At 40.9% G+C, this 26,217-nt stretch overlaps 1 protein-coding gene across 1 annotated transcript in view; it reads left to right on the plus strand.

The window, feature by feature from the left end:
• Nucleotides 1–26,217, plus strand: part of OGFOD3 (2-oxoglutarate and iron dependent oxygenase domain containing 3) — a 35,193-nt gene that overhangs the window by 4,848 nt on the left and 4,128 nt on the right. The window contains exons 4-8 of the mRNA XM_054170946.1: nt 123–165; nt 5,531–5,595; nt 6,140–6,196; nt 13,038–13,191; nt 20,013–20,136. Coding sequence (XP_054026921.1) covers nt 123–165; nt 5,531–5,595; nt 6,140–6,196; nt 13,038–13,191; nt 20,013–20,136 — 443 coding nt within the window. The remainder of the gene's footprint in view (nt 1–122; nt 166–5,530; nt 5,596–6,139; nt 6,197–13,037; nt 13,192–20,012; nt 20,137–26,217) is intronic.

Below are 26,217 nucleotides of genomic sequence, written 5' to 3' on the forward strand. Positions count from 1 at the left end.
CAATTGAGTTATCTGATGCATCGAATATCACTTACTGAAGAGTTACATGCTGTAAGTAATGACATTAAAGGACAAAGTAATTGGACTTTCATTCTCATCTGAGGTTATTGTTTTGCCTGCAGAATAGCAGAGAGGGGACTGTCCTTGGGAGGATCTAATGGAGGGGTGAGCAGTGTCCTGTTCCTTTTTACATTCTTTTACTGCCAAAACAAGATTATAAATGCTATATGGGGGCTTGAGGAAGCGAGATGGAGAATTTTTTCTTCCATTCAGACTTGGGAAAAAAAAATTGTTTGGAAAGTTATTTTATCTCTGTTAGCAGTGTAATTTGTGACTCCTGCAATACAGCTGCCATTTGCTATTACTCAGTTATTTCTAGTGCCTCTGTTGAACTGATACTGTCTTCTCCATCTGGAAGTAGTTACTCTAGCAGAACTGCTCAAGCTTGACTTCTGAAGCTAGATTACAGTAGTTCACAGAATGATTTGGATTGTGCAGTGACAATATCTTAAGTGGAGCTTTGAGTAATATTTAACAAGGAAAACCAAACCCACTTCTCTAACAAGGACATTTAATTTCCTTCCTCCATCTTTGTTCTCAGGATGCTTTTGTGTGTGAACAGAACCTTTCTTGATTATTTAGAAACACAACCCCTTCTTTAGGCCTCTGCTGAATTAGGGCATGTATTGGCAGAGGAGAAAGGTTTCATTGAAAAAAAATGCTCTTGGCCTTGTGATTGCTGAGGAACCTGCAAAAAGTATAACCTGAGAAACTTAAGCAGTGGTGCCCATCTGAAACAATATATTTAAATGATTTAACATGCTCTATTCAGTTCTGTCAGGATCCCTTGGGTTGTTTTCAGTTCTGTGGTTGCATAATTTGCCACTTTGCCTAGATTCCTCTGCCTGTTGGGACCTCTGGCTCAACTCCTGTTGTTAATGCTGTCAAGTGGGTTTCCTATGCTGTTCTTTTGGGACTTGCATGTGTTTTTTCATTAGATTTCCTCACAAAGGATTTAGAACAGCAGTGTGCAACACAGCTTTGTGGGTTTGAACAACAGAAAGCTAATCCCTAGCAGTGGGGTAGCGAACTGGGGAATCTGAAGTAGAGAAAGCTTGGGAGGGATGTGAGGATAGGTGAACTTGGCTGGCCAATGCACAGAGCTGGGCAGGGGTCCTGAGCTTGGACATCAACCCAGAGCATCAGACAAATGGAAATCCATGATCTGCATCACTTTTTGGAAGCATCGCTGTGGCATTTGTTTAAGGGGAGGGAAATGAGGGTGGGAAGGAGATTCTATTGCTGCAATAAAGTAGATCTGTTAAGAAATCTGATGTCCATTGAAAGGTCTTGGCTCTGATTCAAGCCTTCTCACATTTCTCATGATCTGTAAATGTGACAAAGTTATTGCCTGCTGTTTGTTACTCCTCAGGGGAAAAAGAAATGTATACTGTTGCATCCAGGCCTTATTGAAAATAGTGGATAAACACTGAAAGATGCTAAACAATCTGGCCAGTGTTTTGGGGAAATTCTGTTTTGGAGAAGCCTTTAAACACAGTCCCTTCTGTGCTGCTTTCTCCCCTATTCTGTTTTCCTCGTTTTGCTTTGCATGCTTGTATTCCCCATGTCATGGAGTGAATCTTTGCCTGGTGGTGCTCTCTTGGCTCACAGATGGATGGGTGGATGGGGCTGTGTTTCTTCATTTGAACCTTTTATCTTTTCACATCTCTTACCTACATAGCATACAAAATGTTTCAAGCCTTTCATCTAGCTACTCTGTCTGCCTCTCAGGCTTCAAGCCTGTTGCATTAGGTCTGGTTTATTACTATGAATTCTTTAGGCTTGAAGGTGTTTGGGTGATTCTGTCCAATTATGTGTGTTGTTCTAAGACTGATTTTTATCTTTTTCCCCATTAAATTCCTTTCTGTTTAATTCTTGTTAAAATCTTGCTCTAGCCACTTTAATCACTATTTCAAATAAAACTTCTTCACGTTTCTACTGGGGTGCAGGCTGCATTCTCCTTCTCTCTGATTTCCTTTTAACTCCTTTTTAAGCATCATGTCTGTTGGTTGGTTGGTTGTTTTTAATAAGTACAACACACAAAAATATTTTGAATTCACAGAAGTGGACTTGTGTCTGTGTGTCTTGATAATAGATTTATTAAAGACCTAAACTTGCAGTTTAAGTCTCTCCTCCCTTTGTTTGCTGCCTTTTCTGCTTCCTTGGACGTATAGCACAAAAACTTTGCTTCCTTTTGTGTTGAGAAAGTCTTGGCAAACATCTGAATTATTGAAATCTCCCAGGTGTCATGCCCTAGTTGTCATGCTGAGCTTTCTTATCTTCCTTGGTAACTTTTCCTAGGTTTACTTTTATTTACACAGAGTGAAGCTAGAAGAGGTTGTTGTAATCTTCTGGTCTAACTTTCAACAGAATCCAAACAGGAGCATACTCTCCACCAGTGTGCAGCTTTCCCTTCTACATCTTTATCTCTCTAAAATAGTTTCATGCTCTATTCTTTATGCACAGAATGGGAATTGCATTAATTCTCTTGATGTTTGCCTCAGCTTAGCTTTTTTCTCTTCTCTGTAAAGGTTATGACCTTTCCAGCAGAACATCCTTTGCTCTTCCTCCTTCCCAGCTCAAGTGTGTGTGTTCCCACAAGAGGAGTGGTGGTTACTTGCATGGTCTTTTTGAGTCCTTTGAGCAGTGAAGTGGAAAATGTGGGATTAACATTACAGAAGTTCAAAGAGAACATATATTTGTGCTTTATTGTTAATTTTTTGTTCCTTTTAAAAAAGTTTATATTGATATATGTGTGTAATTTTTTTGTTGTTGAGGCATTGGAATAGGCTGCCCAGGGAAGTGGTGGAGTCACCAGCCCTGGAAGTGTTCAAAAAATAGGTTGATGTGGCACTTCAGGACATGGTCTAGTTGTTGTGGAGGTGCTGGGTGGAAGGTTGGACTTGATCTTAGAGGTCTTTTCCAACTTTAATGATTCTGTGATTTATTCTTTTTAAAGGATATTTAATTTTCTTTCAAGAGAAGTGCTCTAAACCAGGATATTGAAGTAGTTCTGTTGAACAGTCTCTTGGAACTAGGTGTGTGGGTATGTGGGTTTGGCCAAGGATGGTGGGACCACTGCAAACTTTGTAGAGCTAACACAGCCCTGAATTGCAGGCTGACCCTTGATCAGATAGCTGAATTTGAAGCAACAGTGTTGACACAGGCTTTCACCAAGGTATTCTTCTCAGTGTAGGAAGTGATGCTGAAAATGTTTAATGCAGAGGCCAAAATAAATAGGTTTCAGTTTCTTTCCAAGGTAGCTGTTAAACAAATAGCTCAGTGCTCATGTGTAACCAAGTCCCTGTCTAAGTTTGGCATGCAGTTGTTTTTGTCTGTCTGAAACAACCCTGAAGAATATTCTTTCTTTTGCAGATCCCTTTTCAGTCTTCATTTGACTCTTCTAGGCTTTCTATCATAGTCATAATCTTTTCAGCTATGAGTACCTACAGTTTTTGATGTCTTCTATTGATTAATTTGTTATTTTGAATCTTTCCAGCTGTAATAATCTGGAGCTTGAGGAGTGGAAGAAATGTGTATGCTTGGAAAACATGTTGAAAGTATTTGAAAGGCAATTTGCTTTTAAATTAAATTAACCTTGTCAGATGTGTCCTGCTACTGCTCCTTATAATCTACTTTAGCGTGATCAGAAGCATATTTTTGAAGCTACATGGGAGCAGTTTTCCTTCTAGCTGTAGCTCAGATTATTGTACAGAACCAGAAACCAAGAAATGAAAGTATTTTGCTTCTGAAGCTCTAGTAAAGCTTATTACAAGATCTGCTCTTGCATGACTGGGAGATTATTTGCTTCCATAACAGTCCTTTGAAGCTTTGGGGAAACTGGGAAGGGGAAGTTTAGAAAGCTCATGCTGTGTCCAAGCTTTATTTCCCTTTATGAGGGGATCTCATCAATGTGTATAAATATCTGAGGGGTGGGTATCAAATGGAGGGGGCCAAGCTCTTTTTGGTGCTGCACAGTAATAAGACAAGGAACAACAGGTACAAGCTTGAGCATAGAAGATTTCACCTTAACAAGAGGAGAAACTTCTTTACAGTGAAGGTGACAGAGCACTGGAACAGGCTGCCCAGGGAGGTTGTGGAATCTCCTTCTCTGGAGACTTTCAAAACTCACCTGGATGCATTCCTGTGCAGAATACCTTAAGTGATCCTGCTTTGGCAGGGAGGTTGGACTTGATCTCTTGAAGTCCCTTCCCACCTCTAATAAGACTGTGGTACTGTGAAAGTTGTTACTGTCCCTTTTAAAAGGAGTCTTTAATGGAGCTCCCCTGATTCAGCTCTGAAGCTCAGAGCAATTGAGCCTGCAGCAATTTTTCTTATGCTGAGAGATTGTCATGGGTGTCTTCCTCCAACATGATCCAGAGGAGGAAGAGGCAGAAAAGTGCTTTGAGATGAACGTGAAGGCATATTGCTGGCCTGGCATTGCAGCTCTGACATGTCTCTGCACCGATGATTTGCAGCTGCTCATTCACCAACTTGTCTGCCTTTGGGTGAATTGGATTTGAGCAGTACTGTTCCAACCATGCCCAGAAATTCTGACTGGTATGATGGAAATTACCATTCTTTCCAGGAAGCTCACCTAATGGTATTATTATTGTTTGGATTGTGTTAGAATAATGTGAATCTTATGGGGTGTAACAAGAAAGACTCCAAGATGAGTGCTTTTGCCCAGATACTGTATGTCAAAGATGTCATTACTTTATATTTCATTCAGCCTAGAGAAATAATGCAAAGTCCTGAGAGGTAGCTCTTTATCCTGGACAATTTGAATATTAATCTTTTTAGCTTGGCCTGGGCCTCAGCAAAAGGGTTTGGCTGGAATTGGATGAAGAAATGGATTTAATTTTCATATGTGAAAACTTTTCACTCTTTGGTTTTCTTTTACAGTGGTTTGGAAATTGAGGGGAAAAAACTTTGGCTCTAGTAAGCCTTAGAATTACAATTGTTCTTTTAAACAGACTTTTATGTCCCTATTAAAATATGAGAGCTATACAGGAACTCATGGTGAAGGAGGAGTTTTAATAACAAATGTTGGACAAGATAAATATTAGTGCTGCTATTTGAGTGCTTCACAAATACTGGAAAATTAGTCATCTTTGTGAGGAAGGGAAATGCCTTCAAGAAGGGATCCAGGAACACAGGGTCTTACCCCTAGCCTGTGGAGGAAGACTTTGGCAATTCTGTATGTCAGATTTGAATCTCAGCACTAGCAGTCCTGTGCTTTTTTTTGTGGCACCTTAATGTCTTGTGCATCTATATAGCAAACTGAGAGAGGTTTTTAGTTACGAAGTAAGCACCAATATTGCCAGCCCAAATGCTGGAAATGAATGTTTTCACTTGGGAGGCTGTGGGAAGTGAGAGCCAACTTGGGATAGTTATTAAAGGTCATAGTTGAATAATGATAAAACCTTTTCATGCTCATTTTTCCTATTGTTGTTGTTTCCTTTCCCAGGCATCAATTTTGGACTTGCACTCTGGAGCTCTTTCCCTGGGGAAGCATTTTGTTAATCTGTACAGGTAAAAGGGGGCTGTGGCTTGCTGCCTCTCTTTGTTACCCTACACTTCAGTGCTCTTTGTAGGGGCTGGGGTTAGTAATGACCAAATGTAGAAGGAGGTTAGATTCACCAGTTTCCATGACCAGTTAAAAAGCCTTTGTGGTATGAAAACTGCTCCTTGAAAGCTGCCATTACCTTCACTTTCGGAGTTCTTGCACCAGTAAATAATAATTTTTCACAGTTAACAGCCTAGTTTGTCAGCAGTGGAAGAAATCCAGTAGTCTAAACCTTAAAAACCTTGAATCCACATGAATTCATGATGGGAGGACAGGACTTTTTTCATGCCTGGGGAATTCCATTATCAGTTGTTGCATCTTGATCCTCTAATCTTTGAACATTTAATCTTATTGCAGTGCTTTTGGAACATTATGCTCAAGAGCATTTGTTGGAAGTTTTTGTTTTCACATTTTTATTGTGGGTAAAGCACAGATGGAGTGAGAATGTGGCTTGGTATTACTCAGAATCTGATTCAGGAACTGCTTTTAAGCCCTTGCTTAATTTTTCAGGTACTTTGGGGACAGAATTCAGGACATCTTCACAGAAGAGGATTTTGCATTATATCGGTAAAGATTTTCAGTAACTGCTGAGAGAGCCACAAAACACTGTGGGGCTTTTGGTAGAGTGCAGCTTGGGAGGGAATTGTCCTGTGCATTCAGACATACAACTGAATTTGTAGCTCAGAATAGTAAGCTTAGTAAAAATTAAGATGCCTTGAATGGAGGGAAAAATATGAAAGGACCTTTTGGTAACTACCTGATAACTAACATCTGCTGCTTTGAACTCAGATGCATTATCAATGTCAAGACAGTATTGATGGTGTAATTATAATCAGAGTGATGGCAGCACCACACATTTCCCTTTCTTTATGAGGGGTTCATGCCAGCCAGCCATGCAAGCAAGGAGAGCTGCTTCATCTGTCTTCTGTGGTTATTTTCCAGAACATTAGAGCTGGGATGTAAAAATCCTGCAGCATTAACTCCTATTTTCACACATGCTGAAAGCAATCCTATGCTATTATTGCATTAAGAACTTGGGGTTTTGGGTGAAGCGTAGAAAAAGCCAATAAAAATGGTAACGCAGGAAGTGGAAGGACTTCAAATTACTAATGCTCTGGCTAGAGAAGCAGAGCATACTTTCCCCCTAAGAAGACAGAATATGAAGTAGTGTTGTAATGCAATAGCTTTGGCATCTGATGCTTTCAGCTTTCCTGTAGACCTGCTCACATACTTGATAAAGACAACAAATCTCTGGCTCCGTGTGTCTGTGAAGGTGTGTGGCCAATATTTAGGAACAAGCATTCTTTATTGACTCAACACAATAAATCTTTAGTTATGCATTTCAGTTGCTTGCTCATTTATGATGTTTATTTATCATTTATGATGTTAAAGTACTTAACTTGTAGTTTTTAATTGCCTTTGTGGAGGAATATGACCTCCCTCTAGTGGTAGAAATAGTGTGAAGTAGCCAAATCTGTTAATTGTATTAGGATAGTAATTTAATTTGGCTGAAAATATTAACCTCTTCAAGCTTATTTCTGTTGGCAATTAAATTTTAGATACTGTTGCCTTTATAGATTAACTTATTTAGAATGCTTGCTTCTGCCCTCCCTCCTGATCATTATGAAACTGCCTCTGTGAAGAAAATGTATAATTACTGACACACCAAGATAGTGGAGTATATTCTGAAGATAGCCTTTCTTTTGCCTTCCAGTCTATAGAATCACAGAATGCTAGGGGCTGGTAGGGACCTCAAAAGGTCATAGATGGGTTTGGGAGGGACCTTGAAGACCATCCAGTCCCAACCGCCCTAACATGAGCAGGGACTCCTCCCACTAAAAAAGGACATCGACAGACAGTGTGGTGAAGGGGAAAGCTCTTCCCTGATCCAGAGGCTGGTCTGACAGAAGGCACATTCCTGCCTGACACCACCTAGTCCAACCTGCTGCTGGAGCAGGATCATCTAGAGAGGTCACACGGGAACACATCCAGATGGGTTTTGAATGTCTCCAGAGGAGGAGACTCTACAACCTTTCCAGCACCGTCACAGTAAAAATGTTTACATATGTTCACATGGAACCTACTATAATCCAACTTGCAGCCATTGCCCCTTGTCCTGTTGTTGGACATCACTGAGGGAGCCTGGCTTTGTCCTCCTGACACTCTCCCTTCACATATTTATAAACATGAATGCTGTCACCCCTCAGTCTCTTTTTCTCCAAGCTAAAGAGACCCAGTTCCTTCAGCCTTTTCTCATAAAGGAGATAAAAGAATGTGAAGAAATAACAAGGAGTGTATGGAGAGAGTGTCTTAGTAAAGAGTCTACCTGTTTGAGATGAGCAAATCCATTCAGTTTTTCAATAGTTGTTATGAATTCCTCATCCTTGCGCTGTGAGATGAGACAGCTGCTAGGGAACATCAATATTCCATTGGTATTCCACACCAATATAAGGGATGTTTCAGTCTGCTGGATACAAATCAGATACAAAATACATTAATATGAACAGAAGCATTTACTAATGGCAGTGCTTTAACATGGACTGTAGTACTCTGTGTCCCTTAATGAACTATTTTATGCTGTTCTCAGGTGCATTTATCTTCATTATTTTCACTTATGTACCAAGGTCACTTAAAAAATGCACTCTTCAGAGGAATGACTACATGTAATTCATGTCTGAGTATTACTGATTGCAACAATTACAAATCTGAACAGGCATTCTGAGCCAGGAGGCTGGTTTCTAACCTGTTTCTGTCAAAATGATGTTGCTTCAGAATCAATTATGGTTTCTAGGCTGGTACTGTATCCACCATCTGCCAAGCATGTTACAGCAGTTCCTTGTTTCACGTAATAGATTCATCTTTATCTGGCAGAGGTGGATGCTTGGTTTAAAGGTTGTGACTTCAGCAGAAAATGGCATCATTGAAGATTTATTTAAAAAAAAGAGTTTGTTAAGGTAGGGGCACAGAATGAGCAGAGGGAGATTAGAGAGTGTGCTTTGCCTGTCTTCATTCTGCCTGTGTGATTTCTGCTGACCTTTCTGGCTGGAGAAGAGCTTTTGCTTTGTCTGCTTCTACTGCCTTTGGCACCTTTCTTGGGAACAGTGTGGAGATGCTGATGAGAGAGTGGGCTAGAGGAATTGTGTAGTTTTGCAGAGCTTTGAGTGTTCCTGTCACCAGCCTTCAATCACACTTAGCAGTGACTCCCTGCTGCATTTTTTTCCCCTGGTCTGGCAGAACTTACACAGAAACTTTTCTGTGGCGCTTTCAGTTCTTCTGTGCAGACCATTATGTTGCCGCTGCTGCGCTGAACTGGCAACTTGGCAATCTAGTGAGCATCCTTTCTCCTAAGTTCTGTATTCTTAGACCTCTAGCTGCTTCATTGGTATTTAATTTCTTCCTTATTACCCTGACTCTAAAATAGGCTTCAGTAGCTGCTTTAATAGAAAGTGGTCATATGCTGTTTTCAGGGAGTTCTGTTCCTCCCTTCCCCGAGTCTGTCCTGTGCGCTTTCAGATTATCCAGCGACGCAGTGCAAATGTACAAGGACTGCTGTTGACAAATTCTGAGAGGGACTCATTTGTTCCTTGTGTTATTGTCTGAGTGCTCTACTCATATTTACTGCCACAACAGAGCTGTGCTTGGTGCATCTGATCAGAGCCACCCTAAGCTGTTTGAATGCTAGTATAGTTAACTGTGGTTATAAAAATGAATGTTTACGTTCTCCAGTGTAAAGAAGCAGCCAGAGTACTCCAGAGGTCTCCCAACAGCTTTGGAAATGTGGAGGAAAAATGTGAGAAGAATGAGTTGGCCAGGATCAAGAAGGGAGAGGTGGTTCCTTGCTACATATGAGAAATCTCTGGGGGAACAATGTGGCCCTTACTGTGGCAGATCTTAAGCAGCCACACTTCCTGGGCTTGGTTATTCCTTCCTTGACAGCACCTTCTAGGCTGAAATTTGACTTGGCAATGTGATTTATATATTGGGGTACAATGTGTTTGTCCTTAAGTATTTTACCGGTAGGCTGTATAGGCTGCATGTGGAATAGCAGGGATTAAATGAAAAGCTTGCAGTCATGATACTGATAAATGTTGCTATGGCCAGTGGAAAGCAGGCTGTGCAGAGGAGCTTTTATAGCCTAAAAAGTGATTTTGGAAATGGGTCTGTGCTGTGTTTGACGTACACTGGGCACAGAGTGCTGAAGTACACAGATGTGTGTTCAGAGGCTTGCTTGACAGGGTTCTAGGGTAGGTACACTTTGAACTGTAGAAGCAGTCATGGCTTTGTTCCTACTGCAAGATAAACATTGAACTCCTGTGCATAGTGTTTGCTTTGCTATTGTGAAGAGGTACACAAGGTACTTTATGGAGTGTGAAGCAGAGGTCATGTTTGCACTGACAAGTTTGTCAACCTGTTGATGACTCCTGCAGTGAGTAAATGTGATGGCATACTTAAACTGAGTTTGTTTTCCTTTTCTTTTGATAACCATTTGCCAGTCCAAACCAGGTAGACTTTCAGTTGCTGTTTTTGTCTTAGAGGGAAGAGCTGAGTAGGGCTTCAGCTTCCTGCTTGGTCTGCAAAATGGAGTCTTGCCCAAAGCCATTGCACATGTCTTGGAGGAGTAGAGCTTTAAGGGAGCTTTATAAACACCAGACAGCAAATTTTAATAGAAAGCTTTTAGAAGTGGCAGAGGAATCAGACTGAAAGAGGAAGCAGTGCTGCTTGGAGAACAATACAACTAGTGGAGATTTAAAGTTATGTCAAGACTGTGGCCTAACTACTCCAGAGCAGATCTATTCCAGCTGGCTGCAGCAAGTGGCCACCCGGTGTCAGAGCCAGGGAATATTCTGCTGTAGTGTTTGTGGGTTAGGCTGTTAATTCTTGTGTGGGTTGTTCAAAGTGACAGCTGCCCTCAATTCATGAAATGAAATGAGTGATTACATCTAATGCTTTTTGGGAAACATAAGGCAACCTCTGCTGAAGTTCTATTTATTTCTTGGAAAGAAACCAGGAAGATCAGGTTCCCACAGGCAGGAGAGGGACCTGTGGATCCTTTCTTGATGTCGGTTTTACAGACTCTACCATGATGTAGCTCTCAACTTGAAACCTCAGTTCATGCAGCCCTGGAAACACCTGAGAATCTCAGCTCTGACTTCATTTCATGGTTTTGATATGTCACATGTGAAATAGCTTGAACTGACTCCTAAAGCTTAGACGCTTAAGAATGTAAAGTGAGACAGGTTCAAAATCAAACCTGTATGTGGTTTTTCTGTTTTTGGTGAAAGATGTGAACAGAACAAATATTTTTGACTTTTTCAGTACTTGTGGAAATAGCCTGTGAAAGTCACCTCTTAAAAACTAACATTGTAGGTCTGGTTTTTGTTCTGTCACTTCTTTGTAGTCACTGTTTGAGTTCCCTAGAAAAATAACTTGGGGAAAACTCCCTTGAAAATTATGCTGGAGTTCAGTGCTACCCAGTGGAGAAATGTCTGATGCAGAAAAGATGCAAAACTGCCCATATAATTCCATGTACAGCTTCAGAATTGATTTTACTTGGAGCCTCTCTCTTATGTGCTGCTTTTGAAGCACTTAGGAAGAAGGGAAGGACTTAATACAATAGCTAAGAATGTGTTAAAATTGAGAGAAAACAATGTAAGGATTTTAAGAAGCATAGAGGATTGCATCTTACAAAAAATGTTTTCATTTAATCTCATTGTATTATTGTGTTCTTTGATGGCTTCTCAATTTCCTCCCAGTTAAATGCTAGCTGTGTGTGTTTACTGGTGGGATTTGCCAGTGAAATTCCCTCATTAATCAAATGTTTTCTTTTTGAAAGCGCTGCTGACTGAACTAAGGCTGGCAGTTTTAGATGGCCCTGTATACAGTGAGATCTGTCCTGAGAGATGGATGCTGCTAGATAAGCAGTTCTGGATAGTAATACAAGGTTCAACAAGTCAAAGTGCAAAGTCCTGCATCTGAGTTGGGCCAGTCCCTGGCACAAATCCAGGCTGGGTGCAGAGAGAGTTGAGAGTAGCTCTGAAGAAAGAGACTTGGGTGTATTGATTGAGAAGCTCACCATGAGCTGGCTGTGTGCTCTTGCAGCTCAGAAGGCAAATAGTGCCCTAGGCTAAGAGGATTGTGGTCAGCAGGGCAAGAGTGGGGTTTGCTCCTTTACTCTGCTCTTGTAAGACCACCACCTGGAATACTTTGTCCAGTTCTGGTGTCCTCATTTGTAAGAAAGATGCAGAGCTGTTGGAACGAGTCCAGAGAAGGGACACACAGATGATCCAAGGGCTGGAGTAGCTCTGCTATGGGGATAGGCTGAGGGAGCTGGGGTTATTCAGCCTAGACAAGACTCTAGGGAGAGCTTAGAGCTGCCTTCCTCTCCAGCCTTCCTGTAGGTATTGAGACTTTTCATAAGGGTGTTTAGCAGTAAGACAAGGGGGAAGGGTTTCAAGTTAAAGGAGAGTAGGTTTATAGTGGATCTTAGGAAGGAGTTCTTCACTACAAGGGTGGTAAGACTCTGGAACAGGCTGACCAGGGATGTTGTGGATGCCTTCTCCCTGGGGGTATTCAGGGCCAGGTTGGATGAGGCCTTAAGCAGCTGAGTGTAGTTGAGAGGTGTCTCTGCTCATGGCAGAGGCCTGGCATAGATGATCTCTAAGGTCCCTTCCAACCTCTGTGATTATTAATCTCCTGTTTTCATAATCTTAAAACTAAAAATTCTGTTCTCCCTGTCTCCTAAGAAACACAGGAATAAACAAGGTAGAAGTAGTTGGGTTGAAACTTTGGAAATAGCTGGGAAAGACATCTTGGTTTGATTGTTTTTTGGTGTTTTTTTTAAAGGAAAAATCTGGTTAGGATACTAATGCACAGGATGATCAAGAACCAGGTTTCATGGCTCCTGAGACTTCCTCAGTTAGTCTAAAATTAGTGATTCAGAGGGAACCCTTTATGGAAATACAGCTTTTGAGTTACCTACTTTGGATGAAAAATACATATGAAAGATGTAAATCTTGTCAGTAGTTAGTGAGCTATGCTTGGATTTTGTTCTGGAAAACAGACTGTTTACACACACACCAATTTGAATAGTTTCAATTGTTTCTTTTCCTTGATATTCTGAGAATAAAAACCAATACAAAACCAGAAAAACCCAATCCAGCCAACCCCCACCCCTCCCAGCAAAACCACAAACCAACAAACTGCAACCCAACTAGGAGTGTGTTGGGTTTTGATGCAGAGCTCCCTTATTTAAGGCAAAAGAAGAGAAAGTGTGGGGATCTGTTCCCCATAATTTATTAGCTAAGGAAGAGTTTTGGCCCTGAAGAGGCAGTAACACTGAATGCAGGAGAACACAGAAGAAGCAGGAGAGAAATGTGGCACTTAGCATGTTGTGCTGTCTTCTTTACAGTGATGTGAGACAGAGAATTCAGCACAAGATTGCACAGGCATTTGGCATCAACTCTGCATCCATGTACCTGACTGAGCCAACCTTCTTCTCCAGAATAAACAACACAGAAGCCAAGACAACACATGATGAATACTGGCACCCACACGTTGACAAGGTAAGGAGGAGGCCGACATGGGATGGAAATGTTTCCTGCTGTCATTGGATCACTTGGAAGTAATTTTTTAATTTAAACAATGTCACATAGGTTTGAAAACTGGTGCTTGTAAAAATCACACCAGCTGCAACCAAATAAAACTTATGCCATGAAAATCTATTTTGCACCTGAGTGCTAGAGTCTGTATGTGGGTATTGCACCTTGAAGTTTATGACCTGAAATAGCTAAGGTGAAAAAGTAACCATTCTTTTTTGTGCGCAAATGACAAATGCTCCTTGCCTTGACAATATCTTCTGGAAAAGTCAGTCTGAGGGCAATACAATGTCTTTTATTGCTCACAGCATTGTTGGGAAGCTCTTGTGTCCTTTCATGTCATGTAGGCAGAAGCAGCTTCAATTTTGGAGAGCATGGTGGCAGTGACAATACCTGACAGAGCCTCTGTTTGAAGGAAGACAGTTGGTGCAGGGTGGAATTTCCAGTCACTGATAGAACAAAGAGGAGCCCAGCTCTTGGGTACTTCATGCTTAGAAAGCATGGAGTGGGAGTGGATGTAGGACGAGAGGTGTTAGGGAGGATTTTTGAGGTGCAGATTATTTTGAGTAGGACTGGTAAGAATAGGCTGTAGGGAGTGAATTGTGATGGTGGGGCTCATAACAATTCCATGACAGGTTGTGCTCCTTCCAAGGGACACCAAATAAAGTAGTGATTCTGGTTGTGTGAAGTGAAATAAATTCATTAGCTTCCTCATAGGTTTTTCTTTCCACAGTTTCAGAGAATTGAATTTGGCTGCCACAAGAGAAGGGGAAAATAGAGAATTTTAATAGATTTCATCCCCAAAAGGTGTATTTAATACTGACATATTACTATAATGAGATTTGTCTGCACAAGCATTAGCTTTGACAATATTCTCTTTACTCTTTTCTGGGTATGTTTTTGTATTGGTAAATGAATAAGGTGGTTGGATAACCTGAAAATTAGGTATTTATACTGAAATCTTTCCCATAATATACAAGATATTTTGTCATTTGGAATTAAATCTATTTCCATGAAGAGAATTTGTTTCTTGCATAGAAGCTGGTTCTCTGTTATGGCATCCTGACAGTGCCTGTAGATGATGGACAGCAGGCTAGATGTTTTGCTGTTTTTATCCATCTGTTCTGTCCACGTTTTGTTTATTGTCTCACAGGCTGTCTGCTCAGGGAGCAGATATACCAACTGATTTGCTTCTGCTTTGGGTAAGAGTTAAAAAACCAAATCCCATTTCCTCCTTACGAGAGTTTAAGGTCTCTTAAACATGGTTTGGATAACCTAAACCTTGATAGTCTCTATACTGAATAATTTGGTAGTCTGATTTATGACAGCAGTGAAGAGAGAATTATTCCAGTGGGGACAGTTACTGAACACCTTGTTCATGTAGAATTTCCCTGCCTTCCCACCCTGCAATAGCAACCTGCTGTAAAATACACTGATGTGACTTATGTTAAATCTCAGGGTGTTTTCTAAGGCAATTATTGTTGAGATAACTGTGGAAGTTAAAAGTCTAGCTTGTCCTGTTTGTTTTTCACCTGCGTAGCAGCTGACTTCTGCAGTAAGTTATCTGTGTCAGGAAAGCTGAAGCACTGAGATTTGTGCTTCTTTGTCTGCACCTTAAAATTGTGTGCCAGGTTAGATCAAATATATTTTAATGTTATTTTCATTGTTGCAGTAAGGATTGTATGGGAATATGCCAAAGTTGGGCCATTCTGTGATTTTGTGACAGCAATGCTGCATGTTAAGCTGGCAGCCTTGTGTATCAATTCCCTTTGATCTTTTGGGGGAGCACAAGGAAACAGAACTTCTCTGGCCTCCAGCCACATTGGAGGGAGATTGTGGGTACTGTAGATAGAGACCTAGAGCAAGCTTCTTGTAAGCGCTTTCTGAGCTCATGGCTTGGAAGTCCACTTCTCTTTGGCTCTCATGTAGAGCAAATGCTGTTGCTGGTGCAAAGAGTATTGAGGAGAAATCAACCAGTCATTATGGACTGGAATTATTCTTGTGGATACTGCCCCACCTTAGTGGTTCATCCCTTCTCTAGGGTAAAGGACTTCACCTATTGCTAGATAATAGTTGTGTGCTTTAAGTGGTAGTAGCTTGATTGCCTGGTTAGAACTGCAGAGTTTGAACCAGGCTAATGATGCCTTTAGGATCTGATACATACTTGAATCCTGTTGGCTTCATGTCTATCATGAAAGTCCAAGTTGCATCATGTATTATTGCTGCCTTCATTTCTGGCAAATCATTCACTGGAATTGACATCAAAAGGATTAATTTTAATCCTTTCCTTGCTGCATAAACAAGCCTGTAATTCCTCTCTCCTCTCTAACTCCTGTTTGTGTGTCAAAAGGTCTGGTATTGCTTTCCCCTGAAGTGCAACTGGAACAGAGCTGTTTGTGGATGTAATGTTCATGTATGTTTGCCAGATCCTGGCTTACAGAAAATGCTGCAGTATGTGCTTATAATCTTAGCCTACTGTAGGTGTACACTATTTATATTTGTATCTTTCTTATGTGTTCAGACAGAAGTAAAAGAAGTACAGAGTATTTATAGCTGATAAGGCTGTGCAGAAGACTGAATTCAAATAGAAGGTCAGTAGGTCAAAAAACATTTCAGAGAAGGCTGAATAGGACAGACAAGTTATGCAGCTTCAAAGGTTGTCTTCAGTGCAGTCAGTCTGCCTTGTATTTTAATTTCTCCAGCCAATTAACTTTCACTTACCACTTCCAGACTGCAGTTGAAAGTAAAGGGGGAAAAAAACCCCTGAAGGCATTGATGTTGGTCAGAGGTAGGAAGTACTTGCAGATAAGAGCAATATTCTTATGTGGCCTACTAAAGAAGTGTGAATGCTAGGGAGTTGAAGTAAGATCAGTAAAACTCATTATGTCAATTCTTTTGCCAGTTTGTTGGATGCTTTTCTGTTGTATCATTATTTATGCTTTCCCCTTGGAACAAAAGAAATCACTTTATGTATTTCTGCATGATAATTAAACAGTGAAGGTTGCTCCTAGGAGAATTAAGGATTGTTTTCCCTGGCTCTTTCCAAAAGAATGGTCAAATTAAGCCTTTGAAAAATGAATCTGACATTTTAAAAGTCTGACACTGTTGGTTCAAATATGTAGGCTGCTTGAAGCACAGAAATTGCCCTCTTGCCTTTTCTCTACATTGCTGAGTCTATTGCAATTATGATTCTCAATCTGAGCATCCCTGGTTTGGAAGAATTTATCTGCATAGTGGAGTAGCACAGATCTATTGTGTCTGCATGAGACTCCGTGGTTTTATTTTCCCCTAAAATTTATTTGGCTTTTAGTTACATAGGAATGGAAAGCCTGAAATTGCCCAAATGACTCATTTAATCTTGTTGAATTTATAAGCATCTAAATCAAATAAAAAGAGTGTTGGCTTAAGATGTGGTGTTTCATCTTGGATGGAATTTGTTTGGAACTGAGCCTTTCAAATGTCTGATTTATAATGGAATTGCTGTTGTACACTCGGCTCCAACAGCAGCCTAGTCTTAGAATGTTCTCTAGTAGAAGCGGTGTGGACTTGAAGATCTCTGCAGCCCCCTGCCTAGATAAGGATCCTATCATCCTTCACAGAATTGTCAGGTTCAGCTGTAAGATCAGTTTTGGTTTGTTTTCCTAGAATTTTTTATCAGAGCTATTCCAGGATGTCACTGCACATTTTCTTGATGCGTTTTTTTAGCCTACACTTGTTCATGACCACTTTATGGCTATTTTCTACCCTTTTTTCTATCCCCATATGTTTATAAGTAGCAATTGTATCCCTTTTAAGCCCTTTTTTATCTAAACTGAGCAAGACAAACGTTCAAGTCACATCACCAGCCATATGTTCTCAGTCTCCCTAACCCTTCCAGCAGCAACTTTCTCCTCTGGCTGTTGAGGCTATAACAGCAGCTGCTGTCCCAGTCTTTTCCCTCTTCTTTTTCTTCCCTTCATGATGTTAGACATTAAAATGAGTCAAAAGATTTTAATTTTGCCTTAGGATAGCACTGTCTATGAAATCTGAAGGAGTTTATTCTTGTGTAAGCTCAAACCTGCTACCTCAGGTCACCTACGGCCCTTTGTAATTCAGACACACGCTGTTTGGAGTCTTACATTGTCAACCAAGTAGCTATACCAATGTATAGAATGCTGGGAGTAGCTATCAAGGCTATTCTGTGAGTGTCTGCAATAAGGCTTACAGAGAAGAGCAGTTTTGACCCTTACTTGTACAAGGTATCAATTGAGACTTGGGCTGATTGGGATGTGGACATATTTGCATTGTGCTCTGCAGTGGAAAGCAGAGGCTGCTGTCCTGCCCGTCTTTCAGAGCAACTGGAGGCCTGTGGCGTATTCCTGCAACTGTTCAGTTACATCTAAATGTGTCCCTCAGAACCCCAAGGGTGCCACAATGCAAAATGGTGTTTATAGAATCATAGAATGACAGCTTTATTCTTTCATTATAATGACAGCTTTTAAAAAAAGTATCATGTGACTATCATGATGAGCATCTGCTATTAAATATTGGCTGTGTTGCCTTGCTTGGGTAAAAGGTGCCCAGAAAAGAGCAGATGAGCTATATGAAATGTCAGGCTGGATGGAAATGCCTGCATTTTTATCTTGTATAGTCCATAAGGAGCTACAGAAATTTGATTTACTACAGTGTACCTGGTTTTAATGACAGCTTTCCTGACATAATTTGAACTTCTGGTTCAGTTTTTAGCCTTTCTGGTGTTGGAAATCATTACCAGGGTAATAAATATATTTGACAGGCATGGGGGCCTTCTAGCATTTTAAGTAACTGAGTGTAATTTATTGCCTTCTGTCCATGGTGTTGCATTTCTCAGGTCTAGCTGCCTTCTGAGAGTCGCAGTGAACAACAGCAAGAACAGAAAAGCCATTTTTCATTGCATACTTGGTTCCCCAAATTAGTCAGCTACAGAAATCAAATTTGTGTGTTTAGGGTTTAAATGGTTTGTAGTCAGCTCTTAAAAATTCAGAATTAGTAAAGCTGCCTTGGAGAGAAGTGGGAGTGCAATGATGGAGGAAAGATTGCTGCACCACTGAAGAGTTCATAAAAGTGATTTAAATACATTAAACTCACAGTTTGAGTTGACCTTCTTCCCTGTGGTAATACCTTCACTGGCCAGAAGACTTCCTTACACTGACTGGAAGTTTTATCACCAAATCAATGAAGGTGAAAACAGCTTTGCAAGGCTGATTGCATGAGGAGGGCTGTAGAAGCCTATTTTGAGGTGCTGCAGTGCCAGGTACTTACTAATTCCCATTTATTGTCTTGTATTGTTACTAAGGTAAATAAGGGGAGAAGGGGATCACCAAACCAGTTCTCTAATTCCTGTAGTCTGGAAGGGGTAGTGCAGTGTATCACCAGATTTGGCTTTTTTTCCTTTAAGCCCTTATGGTCAAAATAATAAAATGAGTAAGAACGAAAATGTCTTCCTGTTCCATCTGCTGCTATGTTCTCTTTTTAGTCATTGCTCTTCCAGAATAACATGTACAGCTGCTGTGGAGCCAAAATTGAACTGGCACTAATGAATGGAACTTGAAAATATTTAGAAAACTTCTAAGTTGGGAAGTAGCACCTACCTCTGACAGTCACCAGGTCACTCAAAACACTCTGCAAATGCTGTGTTATTTACACAGGGCTGCTGTGCTGCACATTTCACGGGTTGACAGTGTACTGAAGAGCTTGATTGAGTCGTTGTGATATGTTGTAAAGAAACTGGAGAACGCAGCCATTGCTTTTAAGTATCATTTTAATAGTTGGTGACATGTGGATATGAAAAGGAAATGTTTTCAGAATCAGCTGAACTCGGTGTTAAATATTTAGATAGCTTTGCTCTGACCATTAATACAATCAACATACATATTGAGCAAGAGGGATGCTTTAAAAGGAAGGAAAATCACCTTGTTGTACTTAAAAAGGGGGTGTTTGATCTCTAGGCTGAGAAGAAGCAGAGACTTTCAAAGTCACTTTTGAAGATTTTTAAACAAAACTTGTGTGGAAAAGAATAGAAGTTCCTGTAACAAATGTGTGTTTATTTGGGAGGTATGAGTGACTGTCAGCCTGGAGCTCCTGCATGCTGGCTGGTGAAAGAGTAGGCAAGGTTTCCAAAAACTTCTAAGCATGCTTAGATAAGGGGTGAAATGAATCATTCTTTGGTTTCATTAACCTTATAATGAAATTTTCTCTTGAAATAGTATAAAGAGATGGGATCCCTTCTGTATTTTTGATACAATGCAGACGTGTAACTTTTGACTGTGTTGGGTTTTGCCTGCTGTCTAGTAGGCTTAGGGTGATAGAAGTCTATAGGAGCACTTCTTTAATGTTAGAAACTGTAAGAATAGAAATAATGTACATAAAATGCTAGTCTTGTGTGTGTAAACATAATCAAATAGACTAATATATTTGCCATTGGAATGTGCTGCCCAGGGAGGTGGTGGAGTCACCATCACTGGAGTTGTTTAGGAAGAGACTGGATGGGGTGCTTGGTGCCATGGTTTAGTTGATTAGATGGTGTTGGGCGATAGGTTAGACTCAATGATCTCAAAGGTCTCTTCCAACTTGGTTAATTCTGTTCTGTTCTATTCTAATAAACACAGGTAATTTCTAGACAAGAATGTTCTCAGCTTTGAGACCCTTGCCTTAAATACGTGAAAACTGAAAATTCAGAAATCCCATCAGATCCATCTGCTTAATCATTTGTGCTCTGCAGAGGCTGGAGTAGAATTTGGTAAATTTTGGTAATGTTGTCTTACTCCTAGGTCACTTATGGCTCTTTTGACTATACTTCACTGCTCTACCTCTCTGACTACAGCAAAGACTTTGGTGGTGGCCGTTTTGTCTTCATGGATGCAGGTTCCAACAAGACGATAGAGCCCCGAGCAGGTAAGAGTCTTGCCTTGCCTGCATTGAGGCAGGTCAAACTGTGCCAGTTATTAACAGGGACTGGCTGATGTATTAGAACTTGGTGTCAGCAGTAACTGTGGAATGACGTAGCATTTTTGTCTTCAGATTGATGACATAAGTAATGATTGAAGAAGGCTAAAATGTGGCCACAGTTTGCAATAATGTGGAATTCAGCCTCACAAGGGAACTTGAAAGCTGTAAAGCTTAGAACTGGAGGTGATTGTCTCCCTATGCCCAGCGCTGGTGAGGTCACGCCTTGAGTATTGTGTTAATTTCATAGCCCCTCACTATAGGAAGGATATTGAGGTGCTGCAGCGTGCCCAGAGAAAGGCAATGAGGCTTGTGAAGGGCCTAGAGCACAGCTCCTTTGAGGAGTGGCTGAAGGAGCTGAGGCTGTTCAGTCTGGAGAAAAGAGGCTGAGGGAAGGCTTTGCTTTCTACAACTCTAGCCTCTTCTCTCTGGTGCCAAACAACAGGACTAGAAGAAATGGATGCAAGCTGTACCTGATGAGGTTTAGCCTGGGTGTTAGGAAATATTTCTGCACTGAAAGGGTTACCAAATACTGGAACAGGGTGCCCAAGGCAGTGGTGGAGTCACCATCCCTGGAGGTATCTGAACAATATCTACCTGGTGCTTAGGGACATGGTTTAGTGGTGACCTTGCAGTGCTGGGTTGAAGGTTGGACAGTCTTGAAGGTCTCTTTCAACCAAAGATATTCTGTGAATCCAATTATGACAGCTTATATGCCTTAGGAGCAAAGATAACTGACTACAGGAAATGCAAAATAAAGCCATTTATTTTAGACTGTCTGGCCTGAAATTCCTTTGCTGTTCAAGGTGGGGCTTAATACCTGTAATTGCTGTGGGCTAGATGTGAAGATGATTGACTACAAGAGCTCTGCTTACCTGCAGTAACATGGCGAACCATGCTAATTTGGTTGTAAGCTCAGTAAATCTGTGATCTTTCAGTAGCTCTGACAGGGATGAGCATTCTGATGGCTGTCACTTATACCAAAAAAAAACCCCCAAACCTTCCCTTTAAGGCTGTTTTAAGGTTTTTCTAATAAGTAAATAATTTGAAACTAGAATTACTTTGGGGCAGGATGCCTAGGAAGAAAGACCTCAGCCTCAACTCCTCTGTCTGGTGAGTGAAAGCTGAGTTTACAGCAGTGTAACCTTTTATAATGCAAGACCATCACACTCCTGCAGGAAAAAAATGATCTAGGCCAACTTTATATTCCTACTGTGCTCCGTCTTTTTTTTTTCCTTCCAAGAGAAAAGATGGAAATTGACTAATTTAAATAGAGCCTCAGAAACTGTCTGCAGACAGGCATTATTAGCCAAGCAGAACTGACTTCTGTCTATTGCTGCCTGCACATGGGGATGGGTGTGGGGTTTATTTGACATCTGGATTGTACTGGTCCACTCCCCAGCAGTAAGGCTGCTTCAGATAAATGCTGAGGTGATCTGCATTCTGGGTTTGGTGTCCAGTTTGGTTAGTTTGGGTTTTGTGGTTGGAAGTAAACCCTAAACTGAAAGCATTATCTTTTGTAGAGTGCTGTCACACATTATTTCATTTTCAGATGCCATTTGAAGATTAGCATGCTTTAATAGCTGTAGAAGTCATAGGTGAATTCTAACTGGCTGGGAGGAGATCTGTCTCCTTGCACAGCACCAAGGCACTCAGTCTGGTTGCTTCATGCAACATGCCCCTGACTTAATTTCAGGAAGTCTGCAACTGTGAAATTGCTTCCATTCAGCCTCATCTGGTTAATTTTCAGGCTCTGCTGCAAGGTGTTCACTCTTTATGCCTTTTTGGGGGAGGAAAAGGGAATAGATGAAGTACAGAAGGGTTTTATTTTTCAATTTATTTTTTTTAACACCTCCTGGTTTCAGGCATTCTCTTTCACAGGTGATTGTACTGACAGTACCTGCACCACAGAACTGGTGAAACATCTCTTTAAAACAAGGCAAAGCTTGTAAGGAGTGGAATTTTTTTGAAATGTGCTGCATGTACCCAACACAAAATTTAAGTTCAATGCCAGTTACACTTTCCTAACTCACTCTGCTGTCTATAGAAAATTGTCAGGGGTCCCATAATGGTGTTACTACTTATGGTGCAATCTAAATAATGACTAACATCCTGTGAGCGAAGGGGAAGCTCTTTAGAGGTGAAGCACAATGTGAAGGCAATTGCACTTAAAATTTCCTCTTGCTGATAAAATTCAGCCTGTGAGAGAATGCAAAGGAGGGACTGACCCCAGGGTGTCTTCTGTTGCTGGTACAAGTTGATGTATTTTTCATGTTCAGAATGTTCCTGTGCAGTGGTGGCTATTTCTCCCCTGCCCCCCTATCTCATCTTCTCTCTTTGTGTTTTGTTTTTTGTTTACTTTATGCTTCTTTTGATCCTTTGTGCTTCTGTTGTCACTCCAACCCAACTTTTAAAACCAGTGTTGATAAGATTTTGTGCTTCTCCTTTAGAAGATGGAGGCATTTTTAGATATGTCTGTCGTAATCTCTGGTTTGATTTAGTGCCTGACAGCTAATGGACCTTCTCTGTATTGCTAATGCCATTTCAGTTCTAAAACCTGGTATTTCTTGTTGTTTCCAAGTTAGCCTGCAATTTGGGAACCTGGTACTGTATGTCAAAATGAGAAGGTTCCTTTTCCTGGGAGCAGTGAGTTTGTTAGTGTCAGGCTTTATAGAGGGGAGCAGAAAGGCATTGTTACTGCTGCAGCAGAGCAGAAAGGCAGTAATGGGAAATACAGAAAAAAGACAATTAGAAATAAACCATTGGGTTTTCCTGTGTTTGGAAGCACTGCCTAAGGGAGTCCCATTGCTGCTCTAAATGTTTTCACAGCACTTAGTTGAAGGATCAGTCTTTGCCAGATAGAGGAGGCTCTTTGTTAGAAGTGGAGCCTAATTTTAAAGCACTCATCACTTCTTGAAGTATCTGTCACTGGTGGACTGTGTAAATGGTCTGTAAGTCCCAATTCTCACATTGGAGTGCAAGACTCTCAATAGAACTCATAGCATGGGCTGTGACATAGCCTAGTTCAATTGTTAACAAGCACCTCTAGCTTTTAGAAGGAATTATCTTCTTAATCTAGAGAATCTTGAGAGTTTGCTCCTGATAATGGATGTGAGCAAGTCAGCACTGTGATGCCAGCTCACGTGTACAGACCTTTGGCTAATTCATAACCAAATGTGGCATTAAGGAACACCTCTGTCTTGTGCCCTGATGGCCTTCAGAAGTATATATGTGTGTGTTTGACTTAAGTCAGGACCTCTGTCTGTTGCAAGAAACTCACTGTACTGTAAGAGAGTTCTTGGTGCCAAGTGAAATCCTACTCTGAAAAGAAAATGGAGGTGTTTTTATTGGACAAAGAAGCAGTTCTGAAGTAGTATCTGTTGCTTTTATGTGGCTGTATTTATTCTGGTTCCAAAATCGAAGTGTTAGCATTATGTTTTCACCTCTTGCACCTGGTCTAGCTCTGTTGAAGACACTAAATAAAACAAAACTGTTAGAATGAAATCCTTCAGAATGAAACCTGTGGGCCTTTCAACATGACCTTTCCTTTGCTGGCCTGAGGCTGGCTTCAGTCATCTTCAGCAGATACAAGAGGTTTAACAATAAATGGCAGACATCAAGGCACTCCTTTTGTAGTGATAAAATTGCTATACTTTGCTGCTGCTATTAAATTAAGCAGTGTAAACTATATTTAAACATTCATCTCATTGGAGAGTCTTGTGTGAATTTTGAGACTGGCAACATTAGGCCGGTCACAAACATCTTCATGGTGAAGTGGTGTTGAAACCTTGCAGCTAGAATGAAATACCTGTACCACGTGTGTGTTCCTTCTTTGCATGGGTATTTCTTATCTTTGCTGCACTTCCCTTCTGCTCACAAAGGAGTTTGTACTGTATGCAAGTTGTTTATGCTATGAAGGTAGAAGGAAAGGCTGCAATTGCTTCTATGTGCTTGTGGAAGAAAATAATCCATGGAGCAAAATTCTGTGCATCGAAGAGTGAAATGTGAGTCTTCCTTGAATATCAATCTTAGCTTATTTTTGTAGCTCTCAGAGAAGTGTGTATTTCTGAAAGTTTAAAAATACTTGAGATGAAGGTATGAGCTATTTGGAAACTTGGGGAGTGAGATTATTCTTCATGTAGAATGGAGAGAAGCGTGTGCTCCAAGCTGGCATTACTAGTTTGCCCACTCCGGTAAGGAGAAGCATACACTGAAGAACGCAGACATAGCTTTCTCATAGTGCAGGAATGGGTTTCAGGGTGTCTGTGTGTACATTTACAGAGCTAAGAGTAGCTTTATTGCAGTGGTTAGATGTCATATGACCCTCGGATCCTGTAATCATGAGAGTAAGTGCAGTGCTCCAAGTTAATGGTGGGAAATTTTCATAGCTATATTTTATTGTACTCTTCTGAAAAATAAACTTGGAGGAATTCACCATTGAAGGCTGAGGGAAAGCAGCACATTGACAGAAATGCATTGACATGAAAAGCAAGATTTCTAGTTTTAGAAGTCCCACAAAAGCACTAACACAAGGTGTGAAAACTGTTTAAAGCATCTGTTTAGTAATCCATCTTGTATGATGGAATAGTGGATTTATTTCCCCACTGAGTACAGGCTGTCTGAGCTTTTCTTACTATCAAGGTGCATCTTCCAGATCCAGTCTAGATCATGATAATCTTTTGACATTCCTAGCCTTCATCTTCCTCCAATCAGTAAAACTGGAGCATATCCTGATGTTAAATCATAACAACTGAATTCTGAGACAGATTTAAAACTCCTCAGAAGTATCTGTCAGTCCCGGAGAAGAACAAATGGAGCCAGCCTCAGCCGTGCAGAGAGTTCATGGGTGATGATTTGCAGTAGTCTTGACAAATTGCAGCAGGGAATGGGAAGATGGCTGCAGAGACAGCTGGTAGAGAAAGGAGGACCTATGGTCTTCTAGTGTGTAGAAAATGGCTCAATGACTTCTTGTGTCTTTGGAAGACTCTTCTCTTGCTTTCTGTGTTGTTTTCCATGGGAGGATAACTGCCTTCCAGGCTCTGGTTCTGCATTCTGATGGTGCACAATGATAGGTTTTTGATGGCATTAAACAAAGTACTATTTCATTTGGGCTGATAAGCAATAGCTACCTGGGAGGCTCAGGTCAGCCCTGCACTTGACATGGTGCTTATGAATTGCTTCATATAAAATACGCAGCCTTGTTGAGGGCATCTGTTACTGAGGATAGTAATGGTCACTTTCCTTTCAATGATCTAGCTAATGCACTGAGACATGTTAAGGGAGATAAAAATGTCTAGTGCTCCACACAGCATTCCAAAGCACTGATAGTATTGAGAATTGGCCTCCAAAGGTGTGACACACAGCATGAGCCACATAGCATAGCACCTTGAATACTGAGCCCAGTCCTGGGGTCCCCAACATAAGAAGGAGACAGAGCTGTTGGAGCGAGTCCAGAGGAGGGCCACAAAGATGATCCATGGGCTGGAGCACCTTTGCTATGAGGATAGGCTGAGGGAGCTGGGGTGGTTCAGCCTGGAGAAATGAGAAGACTCCAGGGGGACAGGGAGGAGGAGGGACAACCTGCTGAGAAGAGAGAAGCAGGCAGGGATTCTGAAGTCTAAAAATGCCAATGTACTTGTAGTAGGAAATAATTAAGTTAATTTTCTTCTAAAACTGCAATTTGCAGGCTTTCAATCCAGACGCTTCTGAATTTAGACTGGAAGCAAGTGCTCTTATAAGTATTGGTAATACTTCTACAAAGTACAAGCTGGCTGAGAGAGGCAGTGGGTTTCTTTATAATTTTAAGTAACTTCTCTGTCTAGTTGATAAATCTTGGACTGTTTGTAACTAGGCTTCGGTCAATACCCATTACAGATTTTGTTTGGGGTTTTTTTGGTAGGTTGATTGGGTTTGATCTTTTTTCTTTTTGTGGTTAGTAGTTTTGTTTTGGGGTTTTGTGGGGGGGGGGGTGTTGATTTGTTAGTTTTTAAGGCCATAGGCTTCCTTCTGCTTCTGTGCTTAGCATACCTG

Source organism: Dryobates pubescens, chromosome 20, assembly GCF_014839835.1.
Source record: "Dryobates pubescens isolate bDryPub1 chromosome 20, bDryPub1.pri, whole genome shotgun sequence".
Lineage (NCBI taxonomy): Eukaryota > Metazoa > Chordata > Aves > Piciformes > Picidae > Dryobates > Dryobates pubescens.